Source organism: Pelophylax lessonae (assembly GCF_965119305.1).
Source record: "Pelophylax lessonae genome assembly, chromosome: 1".
NCBI lineage: Eukaryota > Metazoa > Chordata > Amphibia > Anura > Ranidae > Pelophylax > Pelophylax lessonae.
Window position 1 is genome coordinate 869,705,283 of NC_138768.1, and position 23,055 is coordinate 869,728,337.

At 48.2% G+C, this 23,055-nt stretch overlaps 1 protein-coding gene across 1 annotated transcript in view; it reads left to right on the forward strand.

Moving 5' to 3' along the window:
* Positions 1–23,055, forward strand: part of ARID3C (AT-rich interaction domain 3C) — a 288,981-nt gene that overhangs the window by 234,019 nt on the left and 31,907 nt on the right. The window contains exon 4 of the mRNA XM_082243022.1: positions 19,911–20,094. Within this exon, the coding sequence (XP_082099148.1) occupies positions 19,911–20,094 (184 nt within the window). The remainder of the gene's footprint in view (positions 1–19,910; positions 20,095–23,055) is intronic.

Genomic DNA, 23,055 nt, shown 5'->3' on the forward strand with positions numbered 1-23,055 from the left:
CGTGTCGCGCTAGTCTGAATGGGCTCTTAAGGGTTGAACACGCACTACAGACACAGATTTAGCCATTGTGATATATAACATCTTTATAAATAAAACCGAGTTTCATAAACAACCAAAAATATTGCTTTTTGACAAACAGAAGTGCAACTATAAAATACAAAAAACCCAAAAAACTGTAATCTCTATTGGCTGTAATGTCATTGCACATATTACCTGAATATATTACCAACATTAAATATTGGGAAAAAATATAAGAAAAGCCTTTTTCTTATTTTTTTCTATTTCAGCAGCTTAGTAGATGCCCCTTACTTATGTTTATGCAGTGGTGCAATACATGTTTATACTTTAATGTGCGATTATTATAGGCTCTGGATGGAATTGTGTTGCCGATTTAGAAATGGCCAGCAGAGTAGTGTTAATTATGACGTCAATTTTCAATATAGTTTTAGTTATAGTCTTTTAACTAAAATGTCATTTTAGTTTTAGTCGTATTTTAGTCATCTGAATTGTTTTCGTTTAAGTCATATTTTAGTAGTATCGAAGGTACATAAGAAAATGGACTTTAGTGGCACAACACAACCTCACAAAGGGCTAAATTTAACTAAAATTATACATTTTATTACAATTTCTTTAAAAGCAGACAATACAATAAGACAAAATGAAACTCAAAGTATGTGTTCCAATATTGACCGATGTCCTCCGTGTTGGATACATATGCCCAAAAGTAATTGTAAACCTAGATCCCCTGAGCAGGGAATTCCTGCATACCGACAGAAGTGGGCGACCAACAAAGTGGTATCGTGTCCGATATTTGGGGTACAGTCAGCCGTAATTCAGTCATCTGAATTGTTTTAGTTTTAGTTGTATTTTAGTCAACTATAAAAGTGTTGATTTAGTCGACCAAATGAACACTGCTGGCCATTGTATGTCTTCTCCGGGATTATAATCTTCCTAGTTCTGCAGACCTTCCCGGCTCGCTTCTTTCTTGTAATAGTCGTCTACGTATCTCCCTCCTCCCGTGTACACGGCGTAATTAATGCATCTGTCGCAGCTTAATGAATGTGAACAGCAGTTCCGGTAGCTGCCTGTCCAGCCAATTACCGTCCCCTCCATCCGTCAGCTGGACAGAAGCATTAACCAGGCTGAGCGATGGCCTTCTTCACCAAAACTGCTTTTACACGACCCTCACCTAATTGTTATAAATGACCAGGAGGTCCGAGCGAAGAGGGGGAGCAGATGAACGCTAATGCACTGCTCGTCTACTTCATATTGCTGAGAAAAGATATACCTGTGCTCAAATCCCAATAGCTTGTACATGTATTTAAAAAAATCAGGTGCTAAAGGGGTGTGACCACATAGTACCACTACAAATTCTGGATGGACCCTCTGCACACTGCTACACCCTCTCCAGCAAACTATGCAATGAAAAATAGGGATATTTAGCTCACATATATTGCAATACTTGTTTAAACTGACAAAAAAAAAGTAATCCGTCTTCTGGCCAGTCCTAAACTGCTCTGCCACTGCAAGTGCTCCGGTGCACACCATGCCAGCATGGGGCATAAATACCCAAGGTGGGGGAGAGCAACCAGGTTCAGATCTGGTCACTCACCTGCGTTACAACAGAGAAAAGATATACCTGTTCTCGAATCCCAAAAGCTTGTTCATGTGTTTAACTTATCAGGTGCTATCACTGTGATATCTGAGATGCCTGTGAGACCTGTGCCGCCACTGAGCGCTCCCAGCACACAGCAAATCGGACTTTTTTGTCCTGGATAGAGTTGTAAAGGGTGCAAACCCGTTAGGTTCAAAGTAGCCCATGTTCATCTACCTTGTGGTAGGCTGCAGTGCAGGTGCATTGCCTGCTATTGATTTAGTGCGTTGGGTAAGTATAAGTCTGATTGGGGCTCTTCCTGTCCTTAAATTGGACCTTCTGTCCCCCCCGCAATGCAAGGGTCATATGCTTGTTTTTGTCTAGTACAGTGGTTCTCAACCACCAGGCTTTGGTGCACTGCTGGGCCTCTGTCTCCCCTCTCTAGGCTTCAAGCCAGTTTCAGATCCTTTAAACTTGCACAATGCCTCTCAGCTCCCATAGTGCACCCCGACATTCTATAGTTCCCCCAAGGCCCCCTGACAGCTCTTGAACTCAGAAGTGCCCCCCAGGCTACTGCAGAGCCTCCAGCCTTCCATAGTGCTCCAGCCTCCAATAGTGTCCCCTAATCTCCCACAGTGTTCCCCAGCCTCCTTTAGAAACCTCATCCCCTCCCATAGTGCACCCCAGGCCTCCTGGGAGCCCTCAGCCAGCATAGTGCCACCCAGCCTACTGAAGAGCCTCCAGCCTTCCATAGTGCCGCCTAATGTGTCCCCTAATCTCCTACAGTGCTCTCCAACCTCTTTAAGAAACCTCACCCCCCTCCCATAGTACCCCCTAGGCCCCCTGAAAGCCCCTTAACCTCCATAGTGCCCCCCCCAGCTTATTGTAGAGCCTCCAAAATGCCTCCAACCTCCAACAGTATTCCCCAATCTCCCACAGTGTTAGAAACCAAATGCCTCCAACCTCCAACAGTATTCCCCAATCTCCCACAGTGTCAGAAACCAAATTCCCTCCCATAGCCTCCTGGGAGCCCTCAACCAACATAGTGCCCCCCAGCCTACTGCAGTCTCCAGTCTTCCATAGTGCCCGAGCCTCCAACAATGTCCCTCCAATCTCCCACAGTGCTCCCCCAGCCTCCTCCAGAAACCAGAAAGAGGATTCTCATGACATCGTTAACCTAATATGGGAACGTGGCCATATATGGTCCATGTCATTGACCCAACATAGCCATAATAGGTCAATGTGTTGTGGACAAAGGATTCTCATGACATTGTTACCTAATATGGGGACGTGGCCATATACGGTCAATTTCATTGACTCAACATAGCAATATTAGGTCAGTGAGTTGTGGGTAGAGGGTTCTCATGCCATCATTACCCTAATATGGGCACATGGCCATATATGGTCAATGTCATTGACCCAACATAGCAATATTAGGTCAATGAGTTGTGGGTAGAGGGTTCTCATTCCATCATTACCCTAATATGGGCACGTGGCCATATATGGTCAATGTCATTGACACAACATAGCAATATTAGGTCAATAAGTTGTGGGCAGAGGGTTCTCATGCCATCATTACCCTAATATGGGCACATGGCCATATATGGTCAATGTCATTGATCTAACCTAGCCATATTAGGTCAAAGAGTTGTGGACAGAGGATTCTCATGACATTGTTAACCTAATATGGGGACGTGGCCATATAAGTTCTAATGTCATTGACCCAACATAGCAATATTAGGTCAATGAGTTGTGGGCAGAGGGTTCTTATGCTATCATTACCCTAATATGAGCTAATGGCCATATATGGTCAATGTCACTTACCCAATGTGGCCATATTAAGGTAATGATGTCATGAGAAATCTCCCAGCAATGACAGCTAATGTCTGGGCTCAGACCAAAGCATGTAAGATGCAGACCTTAGACTGTAAGCTTCTTGAGGGCAGGGGCACCGTGTAAATTGTTGGCGCTATATAAGTACATGTTATAATATTAACTAATTTGAGAGCGTAGTTCTACTTTAAATCAGACAGAACAGCGAAGGTCTTCCACTTTTTACCAGGCAGTGGGCCATTGAATCCAGAGCCAATAATTTAGCCCATTAATCAGTTGGCTGGCTAATTGTGAGCACACAATGGAGATGTCCCCATGAAAAGGGCTTTGTGAAGATTTGTGAGGTCGGCTCCCCGTGTGTCATCACTCTCCCGCCACCAGGACGGGTCCCTTTGTCGCTGCCGCCTCCTCAGTGAAGATCTTGTAGGATTAATGTCGCTGGGATTCATTAGGTTAAGTAAAGAGGAATAAAAGAAAGGAATCAGAGCGGAGCCATTGTGGAAATAGGCCGCATCAATCTTCCTCCGGCGTGCCGCTGTCTGCCGCGGGTCACACACAACAAGGCCGCACACACGGGCCACAATGGCCAGGCCAGGGGTTAGTGGGAGACTAATTGTATTACAGTTTAATGCAGATAGAAGGGCCGCATTGTGGAGCACATTAGGAGCGGCAGCCTTTGACCTGTCGGGGCTCCTATTAGACAAGCTCATGGATTGAGCCATGCTGGTTCCTGGACCATCGGCGGACACGGCAATCAAACCTGCCTGTCGCTTTAAGACCTCTGTAACTGCTCCAACCCCAGCCAAGTACATCCTACAAATACTGTATATATATATATATATTCCCAGGGTCAGGGGTCAGGGACCTTTCATCAATCCCTGGAATGTCACACTATTTATTAGAAAAGCTCCACCTTTTATCATTAAAAAGCCATGGAGCAGCTCCTGTTGGTGACTTTGCCTAGGCTGGGATGATGTCATCAGTCTGCTGCAGGCAGGAAGAAGCATTTCCTCAGTCTCTCCTCCACCAGTGATCAGACTGCAACATTCTAACTTTGTAGCAAATCACAAGGTCAGAGGCTTTTTTGATACCTTACAACCCAAAGCCATGGAGCAGCTCCAGTCAGTTACTTTGCCTAGACTGAGATGATGTCATCAGTTTGCTGTAGGCATAAAGATGCATTACCCCAGTCTCCTCTCCCACAGTGATCAGACTACAACATTGTAACTTTGTAGGAAATCACAAGGTCAGAGGCATTTGTGATACTGTAGAACCCAAAGCTATGGAGCAGCTCCAGTCAATGACCTTGCCTAGGCTGAGATGATGTCATCAGTCTGCTGCAGGCAGGAGGGAGCATTTCCTCAGTCTACTCCCCCCCCATTGATCAGACTGCAACATTGTAACTTTGTAGCAAATCACAAGGTAGAACCCAAAGTCATGGAGCATCTCGAGTCAGTTACTTTGCCTAGGACGAGATGATATCATCAGTCTGCTGCAGGCATAAAGAAGCATTTCCTCAGTCTCTCCTACACCAGTATTCAGACTGCAACATTGTAACTTTGTAGAAAATCACAAGGTGAGAGGCTTTTTTGATACCTTAGAACCCAAAGCCATAGAGCAGCTCCAGTCAATGACTTTGCCTAGGCTGAAATGATGTCATCGGTCTGCTGCAGGCAGGAGGAAGCATTTCCTCAGTCTCCTCTCCCCCAGTGATCAGACTGCAACATCGTAACTTTGTAGCAAATCACAAGGTAGAACCCAAAGTCATGGAGCATCTCCAGTCAGTTACTTTGCCTTGGCTCACAAGGTTAGAGGCTTTTTTGATACAAGAGAATCCCAAATCATGGAGCATATCCAGTCAGTTACTTTGCCTAGGATGAGATGATGTAATCAGTTTGCTGCAGGCAGAAAAAAAGCATTTCCCCAGTCCCCTCTCCCCCAGTGATCAGACTGCAACATTGTAACTTTGTAGCAAATCACAAGGTGATAGGCTTTTTGATACTGTAGAACCCAAGGCCATGGAGCAGCTTCAGTCAATGACTTTGCCTAGGCTGACATTATGTCATCAGTCTGCTGCAGGCAGGAAGAAGCATTTCCTTAGTCTCTCCTCCCCCAGTATTCAGACTGCAACATCGTAACTTGTAGCAAATCACAAGGTCAGAGGCTTTTTTTGATACTGTAGAACCCAAAGCCATGGGTTCCAACCTCCAATCAGTGGCTTTGTCTAGGCTGACATGATGTCATCAGTCTGCTGCAGGCAGGAAGAAGCATTTCCTCAGTCTCCCCTTCCCCACTGATCAGACTGTACATTGCAACAACTCAAAATCACTTTTAACTCTAGTGGTCAATTATCACCAAGAAAAACAGAGAGGGTGAATCTCCGTAGCATGGAAGCATACAGACATAAATGCCTAACAGAGAGTCTAACCCCATAATCAACCTTTCCCCTCAAAAAAGGCTTTAGACACACTTTAGTGCTTATTTTTTTCTTTCCCTTTTTCCCCCCCACCCCAAAGCTAATGATATTTGGAAATAAAACTTAAAATAAAAATACAATTTTTATTACATACCTCATCTTACACCTAGTGACATCATCACTGGGTCTATATGTTTCTCTATCTATGCAATGCAGGCATATCATGGCTGGTGGGAGGGGCCCTTCTCAAGAGCTCTCAGTCCCGATGCAAGCAGTGGGCTGGCTTTTGAGAGGAGTTATGTTCGAAATGCCTTGATGGGTGGAGGAGTGGGCGTTCCTAAGCATTGGGTAACACCCACATGTGATGCTGAGCCTCTATGATGGAAAGTTCTGAAATCCAATAAATTAAAGGGGGGGCCAGGGACAGTCAGGGCGGGGAGGAATGGGCTAGGAAATGAGGCGGCTCTATCTGACTTGCTGCAGCTTCTAATGCACATTGTGAGAAGCTCACAGTGTGCGGTGAAATCAGAGTAAGAAGGTTCAGTACAGGGGAGGGCCTGATACAACTGTGCAAGACTGAAGGGGGGGGGGGGGCTGGAGGTCAGATTTAATATAGTGGGGAGGAAGCGTAGACAGCGTCTCTATGACAGCCCACCAGCGAGGATCTTCATGTGAAATGAGGTGAACGGAGAGTAACTCCATTGCCATCCATCATGGGGCACGGCCGGGGACGGGAATGGATGATTTGGTCAATACTCGTAGAGCTGGTTTGTGTTGCGCTCACTAGTAGTGCGCCCGTATCAAAGAATCTCCTGGATGATTCCTCTCGCTGAGTGTCCTCCTATTAATCACACTTACAATGGAAATCAATATATGGACGGGGAGAGAATACAATTTAATCTTCTTCACCAGATGAGATCCAGACTCTCAGCGACGCGGATATCGCTGCGTACAAGGCACCGCGCCCGCCACCTCTTCCTCCCAACTCGCAGATGCACTTTCTTTTTTGTATCAAGAATTTTTCGTGTTGTGTATAAACTCAACAAACTAACTAATCCCAATACCCCGAATGATCCCTCCCAGCCTTCCCTAACCTCCCTTTACCCAATACCCCGTATGATCCTCCCAGCCTTCCCTAACCTCCCTTTACCCAATACCCCGTATGATCCCTCCCAGCCTTCCCTAACCTCCCTTTACCCTATACCCCGAATGATCCTCCCAGCCTTCCCTAACCTCCCTTTACCCAATACCCCGAATGATCCCTCCCAGCCTTCCCTTCTCTCCCTTTACCAAATACCCCGTATGATCCTCCCAGCCTTCCCTAACCTCCCTTTACCCTATACCCCGAATGATCCCCCCAGCCTTCCCTTCTTTCCCTTTACCCTATACCCCGTATGATCCCTCCCAGCCTTCCCTTCTCTCCCTTTACCCAATTCCCCGTATGATCCTCCCAGCCTTCCCTTCCCTCCCTTTACCAAATACCCCCTATGATCCTCCCAGCCTTCCCTAACCTCCCTTTACCCAATACCCCGAATGATCCTCCCAGCCTTCCCTTCTCTCCCTTTACCCAATACTCCGAATGATCCTCCCAGCCTTCCCTTCTATCCCTTTACCCAATACCCCGAATGATCCTCCCAGCCTTCCCTAACCTCCCTTTACCCAATACCCTGTATGATCCTCCCAGCCTTCCCTTCCCTCCCTTTACCAAATACCCTGTATGATCCTCCTAGCCTTCCCTTCCCTCCCTTTACCAAATACCCCGTATGATCCCTCCCAGCCTTCCCTAACCTCCCTTTACCCAATACCCCGTATGATCCTCCTAGTATTCCCTTCCCTCCCTTTACCAAATACCCCGTATGATCCCTCCCAGCCTTCCCTAACCTCCCTTTACCCTATACCCCGTATGATCCTCCCAGCCTTCCCTTCTCTCCCTTTACCAAATACCCCTTATGATCCCTCCCAGCCTTCCCTTCCCTCCCTTTACCAAATACCCCGTATAATCCTCCTAGCATTCCCTTCCCTCCCTTTACCAAATACCCCGTATGATCTCTCCCAGCCTTCCCTTCCCTACCTTTACCAAATACCCCGTATGATCCTCCTAGCATTCCCTTCACTCCCTTTACCAAATACCCCGTATGATCCTCCTAGCCTTCCCTTCCCTCCCTTTACCAAATACCCCGTATGATCCCTCCCAGCCTTCCCTAACCTCCCTTTACCCAATACCACACATGATCCTCCCAGCCTTTCCTTCCCTCCCTTTACCAAATACCCCGTATGATCCTCCTACCCAATACCCCGTATGATCCTTCTACCCAATACCCCGTATGATCCTCCCAGCCTTCTCTCGGTTTACCAAATACCCTGTATGATCCTCCTAGCCTTCCCTTCCCTCCCTTTACCAAATACCCCGTATGATCCTCCTACCCAATACCCCTTATGATCCTCCCAGCCTTCTCTCGCTTTACCAAATACCCCGTATGATCCTCCCAGCCTTCTCTCTCTTTACCAAATACCCCGTATGATCCTCCCAGCCTTCTCTCTCTTTACCAAATACCCCTGTATGATCCCTCCCTTTCCTCCCTTTCCTCCCTTTACTTAATACCCTGTATGATCCCTCCCAGCCTTCCCTAACCTCCCTTTACCCAATATCCTGTGTGATCCCTCCCATGTAATCTCATAATCTGATCAATACAATCATATTCAGAACAAAGTATCTCAGTACTGACAATCAATTCAGAATGATTGATCATTTACCGCCCTGACCAATTGACCCAGGTTGACTAAATTCAATCTAAACCGAGTCTAAATCAATCAGAAAGGAAGTTATGGCCATTTTGATTGCTGGCAGATTTGCGTTTTGATGGAATCACACGCTGATTGGATAGGGCTCCATTCCCACTTGTGCGACTATTCGTGTGAATTTATACACAAAGTGGCATGACAGGTCGCAGCCCATGGATGCTAATGAGACCGTTCAACTCCATGCGGCTTAAAGTTGCAGTGACTTTAAAAAGGTTCCTGCACTACTTTGATGCGACTTTATTGCAACCTGGGTTCCATAGACTGCCATGTAAACTCTCAAAACTCACATGAAAGTCACATCTTAATGTTATCAATGTGACAGTTGTGCAACAGTCAAAGTCAACATCCAAAGTTGCACCAAGAACTTTGGGGTCGCACAAGTGCGAATGGAGCCTAATAAAATCAAAGCACGTGTCTCCACCATATATATAAATATGTTCATTCTGCTGCAATAGGTTATAATAATATACATATATATATATATATATATATATATATATATATATATATATATATATATGGCAGAGGCTGCCTGCATTCTAGCAACAGATGACATTAGGTTGCTTCTTTGAGGAGCTGCCTGCATCTTAGCAACAGAGGATGCTTGGTAGCAACAGCCGCCTACATCCTAGTACAGAGGAAGCCAGTCGGTTTTCTTTGAGAAGGTGCCTGCATTCTAGCAACCACCTATGTCCTAGCAACAGGAGCACAATAGGCAGCAGATGCTGCCTGCATTCTAGCAACAGAAGATAAGAGGTGGCTTCATTGAGGAGCTGCCTGCATCTTAGCAACAGAGGATGCTTGGTGGCAATAGGCACCAGTGTCCTAGCAACAGAGGAATCTGGTCAGTTTTCTTTAAGAAGCAGCCTGCATCCTAGCAACAGAGGACTAAAGGTGGCAAAAACCACCTATGTCCCAGCAACAGAAGCACATTGGGCAGCAGATGTTGCCCACATTTTAGAAACAGAAGACTAGGTGGGATCCTTGAAAGCTGTCTGCATCCTAGCAATGGAGGATGTAAGGTGGGAATAGCCAACAGTGTCCTAGAAACAGAAACCATCTGCATCTTAGCAATGGAGTATTGGTGGTGGCAATAGCCACCTGTGCCCTAGCAACAAAAGGATATTAGGCAGCAGAAGTCACCTGCATCCTAGCAACAGAAGGATGTTAGGTAGCGGAAGCCACTTGCATCCTAGCAACAGAAGGATGTAAGGCAGCAAAAGCCACCTGCATCCTAACAACAGAGAATGTTAGGCAGCAGAAGGCACCTCCATCCTAGCAACAGAAGGATTTTAGGAAACAGAAGCCACTTGCAGCCTAGCGACAGAAGAATGTGATTCAGCAGAGGCTACCTTCATTCTGCAACACCTGCAACAGAGGATGTTAGGCAGCGGAAGCCATCTACATCCTAGGAACAGAAGGATGTGAGGGAGCAGAGCCCACCTGCATCCTAGCAACAGAGGATGTTAGGCAGCAGAAGCCACCTGCATCCTAGCAACAGAGGATGTTAGGCAATAGAAGCCACCTGCATCCAAGCAACAGAGGATGTTAGGCAGCGGAAGTCACCTGCATCCTAGCAACAGAGGATGTTAGGCAGCAGAAGCCACCTGCATCCTAGCAACAGAAGGATGTTAGGCAGCAGAAGCCACCTGCATCCTAGCAACAGAGAATGTTAGGCAGCAGAAGCCACCTGCATCCTAGCAACAGAGGATGTTAGGCAGGAGAAGCCACCTGCATCCTAGCAACAGAGGATGTTAGGCAGCGGAAGTCACCTGCATCCTAGCAACAGAGGATGTTAGGCAATAGAAGCCGCCTGCATCCAAGCAACAGAGAATGTTAGGCAGCGGAAGTCACCTGCATCCTAGCAACAGAGGATGTTAGGCAGCAGAAGCCACCTGCATACTAGCAACAGAAGTATGTTAAGCAGCAGAAGACACTTGCATCCTAGCAACAGAGGATGTTAGGCAGCAGAAGCCACCTGCATCCTAGCAACAGAAGTATGTTAAGCAGCAGAAGACACCTGCATCCTAGCAACAGAAGTATGTTAAGCAGCAGAAGCCGTCTGCATCCTAGCAACAGAAGTATGTTAAGCAGCAGAAGACACCTGCATCCTAGCAACACAAGGATGTTCGGTAGCAGAAGCATCCTAGCAACAGAGGACACAAGGTAGCTTCTGTGAGAAGTCATTTTTATTTAGGTTTTAATCTGCAGCATTTAAATAATTTCTGGTGATCCTGCCATGAAGGTCTTTGTTCAGGCACTTCCTGTTATGGGGTGACAATGTTCTGTCCCTCTCCTAATTGTGTTCCTTTGTTGTCACACACACTTTTGGGAAACATGTTTAAGTAAAAGTTTTTTTACTCGGCTTTACCTTGCCGGTCCGCATTCATTATATTGGGATTTGATGGACACGGGAGCTGCCGCGGTTGGGAATCCATTTCCATAACGGCGCAGTCAGCAGCGCTGCGATCAATAGGCGGGACGCTCTCCCTTCCATTCATGGAAACTGACAGAACAGATTTAGCTCGGAGGGTGTAAGTGAATCTACAACAATCGTCTTTTTTTTTTTTTTCTGGGAAGTGTCGACAGATCCGACCGAGATGAGTGGAGATTGATGGCGGAGCGGTAACGTCTTCCTGGCGTCTCCAGGCCTGTCCTGCGGTTTGCCTTTCCGTGTCACAATGTAATCAAGTTACCGTAATGAATTGTCAGGCGGGTACGAGGAAATGTTCTCAGTAAATAGTCAAAGCGCAGAACCCACATCAGCAGTTATTGGAAACGGCGTGCGGCGAGTTCTCTGCTCAGGGCTGCTGCTGGATACTACAAACCCACCAATCAGGACCCAGACAGGAAGATGAAGATTGCATGCAACGGAGAGCCCTGTGACTACTCCTTGCTGGACCGTCACCCGTAATGTGTCAGTCTAACACTTCCAGGTACACAGAGATCACAGGGCTCCCCTTGACAATGGCTTCATTTTTTTTTCTCCAGAAGGTTGGCGCCATCTTTGTTCAGGCATCATCCAGGGTCACCAGCTACTTCCTGGACTGAAATGCCAGCTCAGAGATGACACAGTCATGAAAATCCCTCTGCCTGCGCATATTTGCCAATCACCTTGCAGAAAATGTTGGAGTTTTTCAGAAATAAAGTAATAAAGATAATGTGTCCTGTATACGTATAAAGTTACAATTTTTTTTTGTTTGTTTTGTTTATAAATGTTTATTGAAAATAATTTTTCAATACATAACAATATCAAAAGTATATAAAAATAGAAATAACCTGGTATTGCTCTTGTTTGTAACCTTACTCTTTGTACTAATAAAATATTTTGAAAGTTAAAAAAAAAAAAAATAGAAATAACAATAAATTAATTAATAAATAATAATAACAATAAATTAAATGAATTAATAAATTTTCAGCATGTAAAAATAAATTTAAATGACAAAGTATTAAATTGTTGTATAAGTGTAAACATGTTCATACAATAAGAAATTGTCGACAATTACCATAAAAACAATTTTCGTTTTTTTTAACCACGTCAGCTCCGGGAGATTTTTTTTATTTATTTTTTTTAAAACAGTGTTAACCACTTCTGGACCGGAAGATTTTCCCCCTTAATGACCAGGCCATTTTTTTGCGATTCGGCACTGCGTTACTTTAACGGACAATTGCGCGGTCGTGCGACACTGTACCCAAATAAAATTGATGTCCTTTTTTTCCCCCACAAAGAGAGCTTTCTTTTGGTGGTATTTGATCACCTGTGCGATTTTTATTTATTTATTGCGCTATAAACAAAAAAAGAGTGACAATTCTGGTAAAAAAAAAAAAAAACTCACTTTCTACTATATAACATTCCCAAAAAAAATAAAAATTTAAAAAACAATTGTTTTCATTATTTTAGGCCAATTTGTATTCTGCTGCATATTTTTAGTAAAAAAAAAAAAAAAAAATCCCAATAAGCGTATTTTTATTGATTTGCGCAAAAGTTAGCGCGTCTACAAACTAGGGGAAAGATTTATGTCATTTTCATTTATTTATTTAATTTTTTACTGGTAATGGCGGCGATCTGCAATTTTTTTTGCGGGACTGCGACATTGCGGTGGACAGATCGGACCCCTGACTGACATTTCTGACACTTTTTGGGGACCAGTGACATTAATACAGTGATCGATGTTAAAAAATATGCATTGTTACTGTAATAATGAAAAAATTAAAAGTGACATAAATCTTTCCCCTAGTTAGTAGACGCGATAACGTTTGCGCAAACCAATCAAAATACGCTTATTGTGATTTTTTTTTTTTACCTAAAAAATGTAGCAGAATACAAAGTGGCCTAAAATATTGAAAAAATTTCGATTTTTTTTTTGTTGGGGGAATGTTATATAGCAGAGTGTGGAAAATATTGTTTTTTTTTCAGAATTGACGTTTAAAAATATAGCGCAAAAAATAAAAATCGCACAGATGATCAAATACTACTAAAAGAAAGCTCTATTGACCCTCCGGGAAAATTTTCCGTTCTCCTGGACCACCACCTCTATCCCGTACCTGGGGGTCAATTTGACCGCCTCCATCTCCTCTTTGTACCAAGCCAACTACCCGCCTCTGTTCGCTAAATTGTCTACCGATATGGAACTTTGGGCCAGAGGGAACATTTCCTGGTTGGGAAGAGTTCATTCTGTTAAAATGAACCTTCTCCCCAGGATATTGTACCTTTTTAGATCACTCCCGATACAGGTAACTAAAGGGAAATTGCAGAGTCTTCAATCCAAGATGGTTCAGTTTATTTGGGGCACCAGAGGTCCCCGACTCCCGCGGAGGGTCCTCTTCAGAAGCCGCTTACAGGGGGGCCTAGGGGTCCCCCTGCTTTGGAGATACTACCAGGCAGCCCAACTGGCACAATTCTCGGTGGTATATGCTATGGGGGGCAGACCGGATTGGGTTGATATGGAACGACAATCGGTCCCTAATCACACCATAGATTACTTGGTTTGGGCTCCTCCAAGTAGGAGACCTCCTGTATTGGCACCTTCCCTCTCTCACTCATTAGCGCTGTGCGATAGACTATATACACATCCTACACTTATCTCGGCTCACAAACCCCTGACACATATTTTTAACAATCCGGACTTTGTTCCGGGACTAAACATAAGGGCTTTTCGATGGTGGACCAACAAGGGACTATTCAGGATAGGACACTTCCTCTCACCTCAGGGCCCCTTGTCACTCGCACACTGTACGAGTAAGCTTGATATGCCTTCCTCAGAAAAATTTAGGTTGCACCAGATTAGACATTTCCTATCATCTATGGTCGCAGGTTCAGATGTTGAACCCCGGGCCACTTCATATGAATGCTGGTGTGCACAAGCTCAAGTCCAGAGGGGAGGTATTTCGTTGATTTACAGGGCTTTGATCGACTCACCTGACAAGCCCGGTTACGCCCTTTCCTGGGAAAGGGATCTGGAGCTATCGTGGGAACCGGACACCTGGAACTCCATTTTCCGGAGGGCTTTTAAAGGTATCTTGAATATGTCTCTAGTTGAAGCTAATGTTAAGATTATTACGCGTTGGTACCTTGTTCCCACCCGTCTAGCCAGAATGTACCCGGGGACTGATCCTCTTTGCTTTCGCGAGTGCGGACATCAGGGTTCCTTGCTCCATATTTGGTGGGAATGCCCGCGTATCCGTAGTTTTTGGAATAAATTGTTTAGTCTGATCCGCAAAGTTACTGGGCTTCCGGCTCCCAGGACCCCGGAAGTAGCACTGCTTCTTGGCTCTGGTGTAAAAGGGCCCAGAACCAGTTTGAAGCTCATGCATTTCATGTTGTTGGGGGGGAAGCTTACCTTGGCTCGGGCTTGGAAGTCCCCCTCGGTCTCAATGGGGGCGACCAAACGCAAAATCTCTTGGATCATGACCCAGGAGAAGATGGTCAGCATCTTCCGTGACAAGCAAGCGGAATTTGAAGCAGTATGGGAACCCTGGCGTCTGTACATCTCACCTCCCTCATCCTAATTGTCTGTGTTTTGTATTTTCTCCACCCGATCCCTTCTTGCATCCACTCCAGCATCTCCATTCTTTCTCCTATCCCCTTTCTCTTCTTATGTTCTTTCCTTCTTTTCCTTTCCTTTTCTTCCTTTCGGATATTCCATACTTCCTCCTTTCTTGTGGCTTATAGGGTATCTACCTCTCTCAGGACCTATATCTTCAGAGGGTGATTATATATAACCCCAGTTCATAAGATTCATGGGGGGGGGGGGGGGTTCCCCTTCCTGGTTTACAGAGGGCGTTTGTAACTTACATGGAGGTCCACGGTTATATTTTTCTGTGCTTTGCTTGCGGGCTGGGATTCTGGTCTGATCCTCAGACGTTTTAGTAATACTGTTTTAGTAACCATGCCTATCTCGTATTGCATTGTTGCCATTGTTATCATTACAAAGTCCCTTCCCGAGAGGGCTCTGTATATGACACATTGTATACCTTTCTTATGCAATATTTCCTGAGATTGTATGTTATTATTCTACATATGTCTTACAAAATAAAAAACTTTTGCAAGTAAAAGAAAGCTCTATTTGTGGGGAAAAAAGGACATCAATTTTATCTGGGTGCAGCGTCGCATGACGGCGCAATTGTCAGTTCAAGTAACGCAGTGCCGAGTCGCAAAAAAGGCGTATTTACCGCAAGATAAACAAGGCGTTTGCCTGTGGTGGCATTTTTTAGGAGGGCGGGATGATGGTTCAGCTGCACGCAGGGCAGCCATCACAAGTTTTGGTGCTCCTTACACAGCTTTAGGCCGGGGCCCTACCCGGACCTGACCACCAACATTCCCCAGGGCACGCCCACTGGCTGTCCCTCCTGCCCACCCCTTGTCCTGACCCTGCCTCTGACTGACACACCTCCCGCCCACCCCTTGTCCTGACCCTGCCTCTGACTGACCCATTTCCCACCCACCCCTTGTCCTGACCCTGCCTCTGACTGACACACCTCCTGCCCACCCCTTGTCCTGACCCAGCCTCTGGCTGACACGCCTCCTGCCCACCACTTGTCCTGACCCTGCCTCTGGCTGACACACCTCCTGCCCACCACTTGTCCTGACCCTGCCTCTGACAGACACACCTCCTGCCCACCCCTTGTCCTGACCCTGCCTCTGGCTGACACACCTCCTGCCCACCACTTGTCCTGACCCTGCCTCTGACAGACACACCTCCTGCCCACCCCTTGTCCTGACCCTGCCTCTGACAGACACACCTCTTGCCCACTCCTTGTCCTGACCCGGCCTCTGACTGACACACCTCCCGCCCACCCCTTGTCCTGACCCTGCCTCTGACTGACACATCTCCTGCCCACCCCTTGTCCTGACCCTGCCTCTGAGTGACACACCTCCTGCCCACCCCCTGTCCTTACCCTGCCTCTGGCTGACACACCTCCTGCCCACCCCTTGTCCTGACCCTGCCTCTGACAGACACACCTCCTGCCCACCCCCTGTCCTTACCCTGCCTCTGGCTGACACGCCTCCTGCCCACCCCTTGTCCTGACCCAGCCTCTGACTGACACACCTCCCGCCCACCCCTTGTCCTGACCCTGCCTCTGACTGACACACCTCCCGCCCACCCCTTGTCCTGACCCTGCCTCTGACTGACCCACCTCCCACCCACCCCTTGTCCTGACCCTGCCTCTGACTGACACACCTCCTGCCGACCACTTGTCCTGACCCTACCTCTGACTGACACACCTCCTGCCCACCCCTAGTCCTGACCCTGCCTCTGACTGACACACCTCCTGCCCACCCCTTGTCCTGACCCAGCCTCTGGCTGACACGCCTCCTGCCCACCACTTGTCCTGACCCTGCCTCTGGCTGACACGCCTCCTGCCCACCACTTGTCCTGACCCTGCCTCTGACAGACACACCTCCTGCCCACCCCTTGCCCTGACCCTGCCTCTGGCTGACACACCTCCTGCCCACCACTTGTCCTGACCCTGCCTCTGACAGACACACCTCCTGCCCACCCCTTGTCCTGACCCTGCCTCTGGCTGACACACCTCCTGCCCACCACTTGTCCTGACCCTGCCTCTGACAGACACACCTCCTGCCCACCCCTTGTCCTGACCCTGCCTCTGACAGACACACCTCTTGCCCACTCCTTGTCCTGACCCTGCCTCTGACTGACACATCTCCTGCCCACCCCTTGTCCTGACCCTGCCTCTGAGTGACACACCTCCTGCCCACCCCCTGTCCTTACCCTGCCTCTGGCTGACACACCTCCTGCCCACCCCTTGTCCTGACCCTGCCTCTGACTGACACACCTCCTGCCCACCCCCTGTCCTTACCCTGCCTCTGGCTGACACGCCTCCTGCCCACCCCTTGTCCTGACCCAGCCTCTGACTGACACACCTCCCGCCCACCCCTTGTCCTGACCCTGCCTCTGACTGACAAACCTCCTGCCCACCCCTAGTCCTGACCCTGCCTCTGACTGACACACCTCCCGCTCACCCCTTGTCCTGACCCTGCCTCAGACTGACACGCCTCCTGCCCACCCCTTGTCCTGACCCTGCCTCTGACTGACATGCCTCCCGCCCACCCCTTGTCCTGACCCTGCCTCTGACTGACACACCTCCCACCCACCCCTTGTCCTGACCCTGCCTCTGACTGACACGCCTCCTGCCCACCCCTTGTCCTGACCCTGCCTCTGACTGACACACCTCCTGCCCACCCCCTGTCCTTACCCTGCCTCTGGCTGACACGCCTCCTGCCCACCCCTTGTCCTGACCCAGCCTCTGACTGACACACCTCCCGCCCACCCCTTGTCCTGACCCTGCCTCTGACTGACAAACCTCCTGCCCACCCCTAGTCCTGACCCTGCCTCAGACTGACACACCTCCCGCCCACCCCTTGTCCTGACCCTGCCTCAGACTGACACGCCTCCTGCCCACCCCTTGTCCTGACCCTGCCTCTGACTGACATGCCTCCCGCCCACCCCTTGTCCTGACCCTGCCTCTGACTGACACGCCTCCTGCCCACCCCTTGTCCTGACCCTGCCTCTGACTGACACGCCTCCTGCCCACCCCTTGTCCTGACCCTGCCTCTGACTGACACGCCTCCTGCCCACCCCTTGTCCTGACCCTGCCTCTGACTGACACGCCTCCCGCCCACCCCTTGTCCTGACCCTGCCTCTGACTGACACGCCTCCCGCCCACCCCTTGTCCTGACCCTGGTTGTTACCCCATCTCCTGAGCTTGCAATGGAGTCTACAAATGGTTGTTTCAACACCCCTTACACAGGCGCGACCCATGATATTAAGAAATGTGTGAATCGCTGATTTCTCGATTGAATTGCATTCGAAGGAAGGGGTTTAAAAACGAACCCGGACAAAGTGTTCAGTGAAGGGTCACGCACAGTCTCGGCGGCGCCCCCCCCTAAGCCATGAAAGCCTATAAGCACTTTGGCGGTCCCACTGCTCGCCGTGCCGAAAGGTCAGGCGGAAAGGTCAGGAAAAGATGTTAATGTTGCGGCGATGGCGCGCTCCGTCTTGTCCCCCTTTATCTCCTCGGAGACGGATGGAGTCAGCAGTGGTGTAAATCCCGCTCTCTATTGAACACCTTCCTCATAAATTCAGGCGGCACAATAAAGCCGGAGAGGCGAAGCGCAGGTTAATTATTCCAGGTCAGACACTTTGTTAAAAAGCCACAAAGACGCGGCATTTGGCCGGAGATTATCTCAGCTAATTGACACATAAAAGCCTGGAAAGGGGGGGGGGGGAGAGGGGATTTTTCATGGATTCAGCGCATCGTCCTTCATAAACACCCGACGCAGCAGAAAGCGCATTCCGTCTGCGCAGTTCCGATTATTTACCAGGAGCAAGGACAGAGATGAGCATGAGTCATTTCTGACACCAAGAGAAAAATGGTGACAGGGGAGGGAGCTCCAGCACACAGCCTGTGATTAATATACTCAGCTCTGTTCCTGTGTGCTGTGTGAAGGTGGGGGGGGGGGGCAGGGGCAGACTGGCAACTTTCAGCACAGGGGGGCAATTACAAACCAGAGGCCCATGGTGCAGTGACTTGTCCCCCCCCCCCTCCAACTCTCCCTTTTCCTTATCTCCTCCTGACCCCCATTCCAGGCTGAAGCTCCGCCCTGGGTACTCTCTACTCACCAGCTGAATCCCGGTTCCTGACCTGGCCAGCAGGGGGCAGTTGGGGGGAGCTGGGACAGCTTGGTTGGTGCTTTCTGAAGGAGGAGAGTCTCCGGTGGGGCATGGAACCGGCCTCTGCTCAGACACAGTTTACACCATCCATGCTGGGGGGGCTGCGCTCTGTCCTTGTCTTCATCCTGCAGCCTTTTTACAGGACATCAGAGCAGCCCAGGGGACGATTTCCCCCCTGCCCCCTGGCCCAGTCCTCCCCTGGGGAGGGGGGGGGGGGGTTGTCCCTTCCTTCCAATCAGCTCTCCTCACTGAGTGTAACATCACCTCTCCACCCCCTGCTATATAAAAGCTCATACCAGCTTTTTAAATTCAGAACTTTTAATAGATGAATAGAAGATAAACAGGTACAACTTTCATCTTTGTGTATCACCCGAGGCCAGTGACTTCACTGGGTATATTGAAGGGTGTGCGACCACTTTAACCCTTAGGCTGGGTTCACATATGTGCGAATTGGATGTGGTTTTCACCGCACCTGAATCGCATAACATGTGAGTGTGATCGGCTCTGCGTTCCAAAAGGGTTCCGTGCGTTTTTGGGTGCGGTTCAGGTGCGAATTCAAAGCAGATCACGGCTGGTGGGAGGGGCCATCATAGTGCCCTCTCAAGAGCCCTGGTGCAAGCAGTGGGCTGGCTCTTGGGAGGAGTTATGCAAATAGAATAATGTGATGGGTGGATGTCACTCTGGAGGAGTGGGCGTGGTAATTCAAAGAACTGACCTCTAATGAATGAAAGGGGTGTGGTCAAGGAAAGTCAGGGCCGGGGAGAAAAGGACGTCCTCCAGCCAGGAAATGAGGCAGGCTCTGGCTTTCTGCAGCTTCCAATGCACACTGTAAGAAGCTCACAGTGTGCAGTAATATCAGAGGAAGCCATTTCAGTCCTGGAGAGATGTCGGTACAACTGTACAGGACTGAAGATGAGGCCGGAGGTCCAACTGGACCTTAGAGTTGTGGTTGGGAGCACCGCCATCAAATGTGAAGCTCCTGTTGGCGGTTTATCAATGTATTACTTATCAATATATAGAGATGATTGATCTTCAGGCCGTCTCACCGTCTCGGGGTTTTGTGTTGCAGGAACGCCGGTGAATCGGATCCCCATCATGGCCAAGCAGGTCCTGGACCTTTACACGCTCTACAGGCTGGTGACGGAGAAGGGCGGCTTGGTGGAGGTCATCAATAAGAAGATATGGAGAGAGATCACCAAAGGGCTGAGCCTTCCGACCTCCATCACCAGCGCCGCTTTCACCCTGCGAACACAGTGAGTCATCACCAACCATTATTCAGGGCTAATAATCAGGGGGGGACACAGGAGGGCGCCCCTCTATGGTAAGGACAGAGCTGTGAAAGGGTTCTTTACTGTAGGAGCTGCAGAATAGCCTTCAGCAAGGACCACTTCCAGCATTTATGGTAGATTATGGATCACCGAACATTGAGAGTTACTTACACTTATAAATATACAAAGGAAAATTGCAATCGTACCATGAAGGAGACATGTAAGCTAATATTACTGATCTCCTTGTGAAAATGCAGGTTGCCTGGCTGCTCTGGTGACTCTCCTAAAGGCCCATACTATTAACAGTAGCAACAATGTTTCCCGTAATATTATATCTTTGATTACCTGGTTTTGTGCATTTATTCTCATAAATATTGATGATATGACATTGAACAAGCCTGAAACTGCTGTTTGGTGGCTCCATTTTGGATGTGACATCAGCAACCTCTGCATGGGACGGGGCAGGAGCAAGGGAAGGAGCAGGAGCAGGGGGATGGGACAGGAGCAGGGCAGAAGCAAGGGGTGAGGACAGGAGCAAGGGAGTGGGCAGGAGCAGAGGGATAGGGCAGGGGCAGGAACAGGGGGCAAGGACGGGACCGGGGGAGGGGGCAGGGAGATGGGACAGGAGCAGGGGATTGGGAAGGATCAGGGAAGGGGGCAGGAGCAGGGGGATGGGACAGGAGCAGAGGATGAAATAGGAACAGGGGGAGAGAACAGGAGCAGGGAAAGGAGAAGGGGACTGGGACAGAAGCAGAGGAGGGGGAAGAAGCAGGGGATGAAGACAGGAGCAGGAACAGCGGGATGGGACAGGGGCAGAAGCAGGTGGGGAGGAAAGGAGCAGGGAGGTGGCAGGAGCAGAGGGACAGGACAGGAACAGGAGGAGGCATGGGGACAGAACAGGATCAGGGGAGGGAGCAGAGGGACGGGATGGGAGCAGGGGGATGGGACAGGAGCAGAGGGACAGGATGGGAGCAGGGGGATGGGACAGGAGTGGAGGGATGGGACAGGAGCAGGTGGCGAGGACAGGAGCAGGGAGCCGAGACAGGAGCAGGGGAGGGGACAGGAACAGGGGAAGAAGCAGGGAGATGGGACAGGAGCAGAGGAGGGGGAAGAAGCAGGGGACGAGGACAGGAGCGGGAGGAAGAATAGAAGGAGGGGGCAAGGAAGCAAACCAGGGGGGAAGGAGCAGGGAGAGGAGCAGAGGGACAGGACAGGAACAGGGGGAGGGAGCAGAGGGACGGGATGGGAGCAGGGGGATGGGACAGGAGCAGAGGAGGGGGAAGAAGCAGGGGATGAGGAAAGGAGCGGGAGGAAGAATAGAAGGAGGGGACAAGGAAACAAACCAGGGGGGAATGAGCAGGGAGAGGAGCAGAGGGACAGGACAGGAACAGGGGGAGGGAGCAGAGGGACGGGATGGGAGCAGGGGGATGGGACAGGAGCAGGGGGGGCAGGAGGACAGGAGCAGGGGGATGGAACATGAGCAGGGGATGGAACGGGAGCATGCGGGCGGTATGCGGCGGCGGAGCTTCCTCCCGATCGTCTGCGAGCCCCGGCTTCCGTCTCCGGCGACGTGACGTTCACAGGGGGGTGGAACCGGCGGCAAATTCAAATGTAAAACACACCAAACACACTGATACAGTTCAAAATAAAAAAAAAATCACATTACATTGCCCCCCAGTGCCTATTCCTGCAGTTTTACTGTACTTTTTATGTATATATATATATATATATATATATATATATATACACAGTATACATATATATATATATATATATACGTATATATATATATATATACATATATATATATATATATGTATATATATATATACATATATATATATATATATACATATATATATATACGTATATATATATATATACACACATATATATATATATATATATATATATATATATATATATATATATATATATATATATATATACGTAATTCTTGTAAATGAGCAGCCCAAACCAACTGTATACATTATATATATATATATATATATATATATATATACATATATATATATATATATATATATATATATATATATATATATATATATATATGTAATAAATGTATACAGTTGGTTTGGGCTGCTCATTCACAAGAATTACATGCAAAATAATGGTACTGCTTTCAGCACCTAAAATCCAAAAGAATCATACCGCCAGGGAGGTTAAAATATGAGGACCGGAGGTCTAGCTCTTTAAAGGTAGATCAGAATTATGTAGATCGGAATCTCTAACTTCTCTAACTGTATATTGGCTCCTGGTCAGTGGCTCAGAAAGCAGTTAAGTCCAACTCCAACCAAGAATTGCTATTTAGATTTGGACAGAGTGAGAAAGGCTTAGAGCCTCTATCAACCTTTTATTTCCATCTCTTACTATTGTAGAGATTCACCTTACTTCCTGTCAGAACAGGAAATGGGAGAAAATCTCCCCTACAGTATGTAGTCACAGATAGACACCTGGACACCAGACCATCGCTCCTAAATGAACTTGTTGGACAATCCCATTCTAAAGTAATGGCCAGTAATATTCAGTTGACCTGCACTCATCTGGGAAGGCTTTCCCCAAGTTTGTGGAGTGTGGGAATTTGTGCCCATTTGTGAGGTCAGGTACTGTTGTTGGATGAGAAGACCTAGCTTACATCTGGCGTTTCAATTCATCCCAAGGGTGTTCAGTAGGGTTTAGGTCAGGGCTCTGTGCAGGACTCTCAAGTTCCTCCACACCAACCTGGACCAACCATGTCTTTATAAAGCTGGTTTTGTACACAGGGGTACAGTCATGGTGGAACATAAAAGAGTCTTCACCGAACTGGTACCACAAAGTTGGAAGACCACAATTGTCTGCAATGTATTTCTACGATGTAGTATTAACAGGACCCTTCACTGGCGACACCTGAACTCCATTGTTTGTAGGGTGGGTCTCCATACA